The sequence below is a fragment of the Galeopterus variegatus genome, unplaced genomic scaffold, assembly GCF_000696425.1.
Source record: "Galeopterus variegatus unplaced genomic scaffold, G_variegatus-3.0.2 Scaffold9577, whole genome shotgun sequence".
Classification (NCBI taxonomy): domain Eukaryota; kingdom Metazoa; phylum Chordata; class Mammalia; order Dermoptera; family Cynocephalidae; genus Galeopterus; species Galeopterus variegatus.
In genome coordinates this window covers 51,540-59,916 of record NW_007735688.1, presented here as the reverse complement: position 1 = coordinate 59,916, position 8,377 = coordinate 51,540, and the positions used below count along the sequence as shown (strand labels likewise).

At 41.1% G+C, this 8,377-nt stretch overlaps 1 protein-coding gene across 1 annotated transcript in view; it reads left to right on the top strand.

Annotated features, from left to right (window-relative positions):
- Positions 1–7,087: 7,087 nt before the first annotated feature.
- The window catches only part of LOC103609398 (UPF0488 protein C8orf33 homolog), a 13,711-nt gene continuing 12,421 nt past the window's right edge, over positions 7,088–8,377 (top strand). Inside the window, exon 1 of the mRNA XM_008593725.1 lies at positions 7,088–7,163. Within this exon, the coding sequence (XP_008591947.1) occupies positions 7,088–7,163 (76 nt within the window). The remainder of the gene's footprint in view (positions 7,164–8,377) is intronic.

Genomic DNA, 8,377 nt, shown 5'->3' with positions numbered 1-8,377 from the left:
AATTGACAGAAATTAGTTCGATATTCAGTATCACATGGCTCACAGGGAAGCATCTCTGGGGCCGGAGCAACGACTTCTCAGAGTTGGATTTTGCCTTGGGTTGAATGTCCCCCCAAAACTTAATTCTCACTGTAACTGTTGAGGGTGGGAAAATCCTACTATGGTGGTTGAAAGGTGGTGACTTGAAGAGGAAATTAGATTGTTGGACCGTGTCATCGGGAATGGATCAACAGTGGTGGTCAGGGGCATGATTCTGGAGGCTTTAGAAGAAGAGCTCATGGGAAGTTCCCTCTTCCTGCTCTGCCACTTTCTGAGACCCCTGGGTCACTGTTTTCACCACCAAGGCCTTCACCAAACATATTTCCTTGACCTTGGACTTCCCAGCTTTCAAAACTGTAAGCAATGAGTTTTGTTTTCTTATGAATCACCCAGTTACAGGTATTTTGTTAAAAGCAACAGAAATGGACTAACACAGATTTCAAGCTTCAGAAATGTCCATATTAAAAAAATGTAAATTGCTTTGTCTTTGTCAATAACCAAATTCTCATTTTTATATGAATTCTCAATGCACATTCAATGATATAACCTACATAACTTTAAATGCATAAAAGATTTCCATTTTTAATTTAAACTTTTATTTTGAGATAATCAAAGATTTACAGGAAGTTGTAAAGATAGTACAGAGAGGTTCTGTTAGTCCTTTGCCCAGTTTCCCCAAGGGTTGCATCCTTTACAATTATAATACAATATCAGAACAAGATTTTGACATTATTAAAATGTGCATAAATAATTTCACATCATTTTATCATATGTGTAGATTCATGTAACCACCTCCTCCATCAAAGTTGGGGCTCAGGAGTGGCGGGCTCTGAACCTCCCAGTAGTCCCTTTTAGCCCCCCATCATGGGATGGGCAATAGAGGGAACTGGTAGGATTACTCCTGCCACTCTAGAGGCCAGGAGAACCTGGGAGGAAGGTGAGTCTGCTGCCCATCTATTCAGCCCACAGAGAGACACTCAGACGCAGCAGGGGTTCCGTCAAGCAGTTCCGTTTATTTTCACACAAGCACCTGCTTTTATAAGCATATGGCAAGGGGATTTCCTATCTTCAACCTATCATTTTAAAGGTCATGTGAACATGCATCTTGCTCTAATGCTTTGCTATTGCAATCACACGGTGAGCACGAGCATGGAAATATCTTTTATCCAATGATTTTAAACTATGTCTTTCCTTGGCCACTCCCTGGCAGCTTCCGTCAGGCGCCATCTTTATCTCTCCCGTCCAGGCCAATGTTTTCAACAGATGATATACGCATATGTGGGTGGGGTCATGGCTAGTTCTCTGCCTCAGGAGGAGTTGTGTGGCCTCAACACCCCAACAGGTCCCCCTTTTTGTTTTTTATGAGCAGCTGTAGGTGGCTTACCTAACAGCCTCGCCAGCCTCATGTTGTGGTGTCTTAGGTTGTCCCCCTCTGGGGATCTTACCTGTCATTGACTATCCAACCAGGTGGAGGTTCTGCAGAACTCTTTAGTATCTGGAATAAATTTTTTGGAGGGCCATATTTATCCATGGGTTAGAGGGTTTCTTTTCTTGGGCCACCTCATCTACCACATGGGTGAGCATACTGATAGACCCCACATTACACAGTATAAGCTTAATTATTTTGGTAAGCACCAACGGGCCAATTGTTACTGCTAACGAGGATAACAACGGGACCCGCCAGGGATGATAATAAGGTTGTGAGCCAAAGAGAATTATTAAACCATGATTGAAAGAAGCTTGCCTGAGCTTCTCATTCTCTTTTGTGCTTTTCCAAATTTTCTCTAACCTTAGCTAAATATTCATGCACTACTCCTGAATGATCAGCATAAAAGCAACACTCTTCTTTGAGAGCATCACATAAGTGCCCCTGCTGTAAAAATAAAAGATCTAATCCTCTACGATTTTGTAATGCAACCTCAGAAAGGGATGTTAATGAAGTTTGCATATGGCTTATAGAATGTTCTAATTGGCCTAAATCTTCATCTACAGTCTGTCTTAAATCTTGAATGTTTGGGTAAGCATATGCTATTCCTGCTGTTCCTGTGCTGGCACCAATGACCCTGAGGAGGGAGGATACGGCTGCTGCGGCTCCAACGCCTCTTTTATGTAATCGCCTTCCCTTGGTTGTCCAATGTGTGTACATCTCAGATCCTTTGTGCCAATATACCTTGGGAAGAGTGTCTACTGCAACACAAATTTCATTATTAAAAGAAGCATTGTATATACAAGATGTAAGTCCTGACCGGGTGCACAGCCATTTCCCCTGGGAGGGCTTATTCCATTATTCTGTGAGTGTTACTTGTTTATCACAGAAGGTGTTGTCATTGCCTCCTATACAGACTCCCTTACCCACAACACGCTGCATAGTAAGTCCAGGCCATGTTTGATTATGGACATTTAAGTGCAGTATAAGTGGCGTTTACAATTGCCATAAACTGGGAGCACTGGGGTGGGTCTCGTCCTTTGTTTGGGGGGAGTGTGTACTGTTTGTTTCTTTAGTATTGGGAACAGATGATGGTTTGATAAGAACTTGGTTTGGTCCCACACTACTAGTAATAGGTTGCATGGAATATTTAATTGAAAAAGGAATTCCGTCATCACATCCATTTTTGTATAATCTTAATCCCCATATAAGGCCACTCCAGAGGTTTTTAAGTGTTTCTGCTTTTATCTTGTCTTGGTGGAGGGTTATTATTAAAGGCATGCATTTTTTTTAACTGTAATATACTCCCAAGAGGATGATGGGTTCCAATCGGCATCGCCGGTAGTATCACACCCCCAAGATGCACAGTAAAACGAGGAGGTGGCGCCACATTGTGTCCAAGTGTGGGAACTGTGCCCCAGACAGACATAAAAATCTTTTGATCGTAAATTTTGTTTTGCTAATTTAGTTTTGCAATTAGTGTCTGCGGGGTCATCATAAGAGACTGGTTTACCTAAGTCAGTATCAAATAATTCTCCTATAATGTCACATAAATCAGGCTTAAGCATTGGAAACCATGTTCCCTCAGGAGCAGAGTTATTACCTCAAAAACAACCTTTCCAGTGGTAGTTTGGATGACTTGCCAAGTCTGTATTACTGGTGTATGTGGTGATAGTCCGTTGCTCCCAGCATTACCTTGGCATCTACCGAGGTGTAGTATCAGGCAGACAAATAATGGAATCTTCATGATGTTTCTCTTTAAGAGATACCACAAGGCCTTAAAGGCCGGGTCATCATGCTTTCCAACACTGTTTCCATATTGCAAAGTAAGCAAAGGAGAGGAGTCTTCACCCACACGGGCTGCCGCTACTGGGGACACTACTGATGAGACCTTCAGAGTCCACCGGGGAGTTGTCCCAGCCAGGATTCGTCACATGTCTCACTTTCGTTTTCCTGTTCACTGAAGGTCCAAGAAACTGAAAGAGGGCAAAGCTAGAAGGGTTAAGGCGAAGGTAGGGGAGGGCCGACACAACCCAAGATACTCACCTGGACCAATCTGACTACTCCCAAGCGATGTTCTTCTGAGGAGAACTCCGCGCCATGGCTCAGTGGCCTTTTCATTGCCCTTCTTTCTCGGCCACGCGGTGGACCAGTTGCCCTAACCCTCATGCCCTACGTTGGGCGCCAGCTGCAAGGACTCAGGGGCAGTGGCCCTGAACCTCCCAGTAGCCCCTTTCATCCCCCCAACATGGGATAAGCAAGAGAGGGAACCGATAGGATTACTCCTGCCACCCTAGTGGCCAGGAGAGCCCGGGAGGAAGGTGAGTCTGCCGCCCACCTATTCAGCCCCCCAGAGAGACACTCAGACACGGCAGGGGTTCCGTCAAGCAGTTCCGTTTATTTTCACACACGCACCTGCTTTTATAAGCATATGGCAAGGGGATTTCCTAACTTCAACCTATCATCTTAAAGGTCATGTGAACATGCATCTTGCTCTATTGCTTTGCTATTGCAGTCACGCAGTGAGCATGAGCATGGAAATATATTTATCCAATGATTTTAAACTATGTCTTTCCTTGACCACTCGCTGGTGGCTTCCATCAGGTGCCATCTTTATCTCTCCTGTCCAGGAGAATGTTTTCAACAGATTACATATGTGTATGTGGGTGGGGTTGTGGCTAGTTCTCTGCCCCAGGAGGAGGTGTGTGGCCTCAATGCCCCAACACATCAAGATACAAAACTATTCCATTAACACAAAAATTTCCCTCTTGCTACCCCTTTGTAATCACCCCTGACCACCACAAATCTGTCTTCCATCAATATAATTTTATTTCAAGAATGTTACATAAATATAATTATATAATCACAGAGCATATAATCTTTGGGATTAGCTTTTATCACTCAGCATAATTCTCTGGATCCGTCCAAGATGTTTCATGTATCAACTTTCAATTCTATTCTTGCTGAGTAAATTCCATGTATGGATGTGCCACCATTGGTATCACTTCTCCTACTGAGGAACTCTGAAGTTCTTCTGCAGTTTTGACTATTATAAATAAAGCTGATATGAACAATTCTGTGCAGGTTTTAGTATAAACATAAGTTCTTATTTCTCTGGAATAGGTGTCCAGCAATGCAAATTGATGAATTGCACAATAAGTGTATGTTTAATTTTTTAAGAAACTTCCAAAGTTTTTTTCAGAGGGAAATGTACCATTTTATGTTTCCAACAGCAATATATGCGAGGCCCAGTTTCTCCCCATGCTCTCCAATATTTAGTATTGTCATTAATCTTTATTTCAGGTGTTTTAATAGGTGTGTAGTGATATCTCATCATGGCCTAGCACTTAAAGGTGAGTGGTTTGGGACAGCTTTTGAGTGTATGTACTTCATCTGCATATGCTCTTAAGTAAAATATCTCTTCGTGTCTTATTTTTGCTTTTGGGGGGGCCCATTATACAGCATGGATACATAGAAACCAAACTTAAAGTTAAATTTGTTTTTTTCTCCAAATTGCGTTTGTTTTTTAATGATGAGTCTTGAGAGCTCTCTCTATATTCTACATGACTCCTTTGTCAGATATGTACTTTGCAATTTGCAAATATTCTCTGTCAGGATGCAGCTTGTCTTTCCATCCTTTCAAAAGTTTCTTTCAAAGGGCAAAGCATTTTAATTTTGATCAAATCCAATTTATCAATTTTTTTCCTTTTTGGGTTGTGTCTTTGGTGTCCTTTCTAAGACCTCTTTATCAAGACATAGGTTTCAAAGAATTTATCCTATTTTATTCTACAAATTTTTATGTTTTAATATTATGCGTATATGTTTGTTATCCATTTGGGGTTAACTTTCATATGATGTGTGAGGTTTCAGCAGGTGTTTTCCCCATAGATATCCATAGCTCCTGCACCATTGGTTGCGAATAATATCCTTCCTCCGTTGAATTTCTTTCACTTCTTTGTAAAACATTAGTTGAGCATATTTTTACATGTTTACACGTATTCCTGATGGTTCTATTCTGTTCCAGTGATCTGCGTCTATCAGATCAATACCGTGCAACCTCAATTACTGTAACTATGCAACAAAGTCTTGAAATTGGACAGACTGAACTTCCCACTTGAAACTCATTTTATAAAATTCTTTGTTATATTTCTTTGGACTTTGCATGTAAATTTTAGGATAACATTGTGTATATATACAAAAACTTGCTGGGATTTCAACAGGAATTTTGGTAAATATGTATATAATTTGCAGATTTGATATGTTTACTATGTGATGACTCCAATCCATAAACACAGTGTGTCTCTTCATTCATTTAGATCTTTCTTGATATCTTTCTTCAGCATTTTATGGTTTTCAGCAGACAAGTCGCGTACAGATTTCATTCGATTTACACCTAAGTATTTTTTGTCACTGGATTTTAAATGATATTGTAGTTTTCAGTTTGGTTTCTATGTATCCATGCTAGCACATAGAAATACAATGTTTTTCTTGCAGTGTTGATCTTGTGTCCTGCAACCTTGTTGAACTCACTTCTTAACAGGAGGCTTTTTTTTTTTAGTCAATTCCTTAAAATGATGTAGACAATTCTGTCATCGGCAAATAGGGACAGATTTATTTCTTCCTTTCCCATCTACATGCCTTTTATTTTCTTCTTTTGCATTCTTGCACTGGATAGAATCTGAAGCACTGTTTTGAATAAGAGTGATAATAGGGGCATCCTATCCTGTTCAAGATCTTCAGGGGAAAGCACTTGGACTTTCAATTCCTTGAAATTGGTATGTAGACAATTCTGTCATCTGCAAATAGGGACAGATTTATTTCTTCCTTTCCCATCTACATGCCTTTTATTTTCTTCTTTTGCATTCTTGCACTGGCTAGAATCTGCAGCAGTGTGTTGAATAAGAGTGAAAATAGGGAGGGACATTTTACCTTGTTCAAGATCTTCAGGGGAAAGCACTTGGACTTTCACAATCGAATATGATTGATGTGAGCTATAGGTTTTTAACAGGTGTTTTTATAAGAAATAAATAGTTAACAACAATTATATGTCCCATTTCTGAGATTGGTTCCATGGTCATCACTGGTATTTGTAACTGTCTTTTTCACTCCCCATCTCATATTCCCTCAGCAAGTACCTCAGCTGGTTGTGGAACTTGTCCTGAAGGATCTCGACTAGTGGTTGTCCTGCCTGAATTGATGGTGTAGTTTTCCATTGATTTCAATCACAAGACAAGGTGGTACTAAGAGATGCCCAAGGGATCACCTGCATTTCAGACATACATTCCTTGTCTCCATTGTGGAGCAGCAGCACAACACCCCCTGGTAATCTGGGTCAATAACTCCAGCCAGTACAATAACTCTCTTTTTCCCCTTCGTAATTCAGAAGCATAAGAATCCCAAAGCGGCCACGTTGCATTTTCAACTTCCAGTTTCAGCAATGGAATTATTGTTTGGTCTCTTGGTGGAAGCATTCCTCCCTTTCAGACTAAGATCTGTGGATCAGCAGAGCATTAGGTTGAGGGCATAGGAAGGAAAACTTTTTGCCAGAGGGTCACTAGACGTAATAGACAGTGGTGCCTCTCTCTTTCCACCCCTTGATTCCTGGAGCCATGAATTCTGGATATGGGAGAAACAACGTCATACAGAGACACTGAGAGCATATACAAGCTCCTGGAGAACATTGTACGAGCCCTACCAGGTATTTCCAACTACTTTGCTCTGTAACTGAGATTTTGGAAGGATAGTCCACCATTCTATCAAGCCACCTTCTTTAGGGTTATGGAGAACACAATAAAACGAGTGAATTCCATGAGCATAGCTCTACTGCTGCACTTCACTGCTTGAAGTGAGTTCCTTGATTCGAAAAGAATGATGTCTGGAATACCATGATGTGGATAAGGCATTCCGTAAGTCCACTGGTGGTAATTTTGACTCATCGAAGAAGGGAGGACAAACACATAACCACATTTGATCAATTCCAGTAAGAACAAGCTTCTGTCTCTTCCACGATGGAAGGAGTCCAACATAACCAATCTATCAAAAGGTTGATGATTTATCACTCTGGGCGATGGTGCCATATCAGGGACTCAGTGTGGTCTCCACTTCTGGTAGACTGGGCACTTGCTGGTGGCCATGGGCAGGTTGGCCTTGCAAGTGAAATTTCACGTGGCTGAGCCCATGCACAGCTTTCCTCCCTGCCCCTAGGGCCACATGTTCTCATGAGCTGTTTGGTCAATGACAGGAATGCCTGGGAAAAGAGGCTTCCTGGTACCCTCAGAATGGGTTATCCTACCCATGCTATTTCTAAACTCCCCTGCTGAGGTCACTCTTTGGTGACACAAATACCTTCATGCTTTTTTCGCATTCAGAGAAGGCTACCCATATACCTCTTCCCAGGATTTTCTTGTCACCATCCAGCTATACTTTAATCACAGCCCATACATTGGTTCAGTCATCTTCCCTTACCCACAGTCTCACTTTCCCCAGTTTCAGTGTGAAGTATGCATAAAACAAATGTATTTCACTTTTATCTTTCCTTGTTTTTCTGGTCACCTTGAGTTTGCAATATACATTTACGGCCAATCCAAGTCTTCTTTCAAATAACACTACATCACTTCTCAGTAGTACAAGTACGTCCTCTTTCAAATAACACTACGTCATTTCTCAGTAGTACAAGTACCTGATAACAGAGTATTCTCAACTCCTCCCTCCCGTCCCTTATAACATTGCTGTCATTCACTTCACTTATCCATACACTATAATCACCAAATATATCGCTGCTGTTATTAATTTGAAAAAACTGTTATCTGTTAGATCAATTGAGAATAAGAAAAATAACTGATTTTATTTCACCTTATTGATTTCTTCTCTAATGCGCTTCCTTTCTTTATGGTGATCATAGTTTCTGATCTA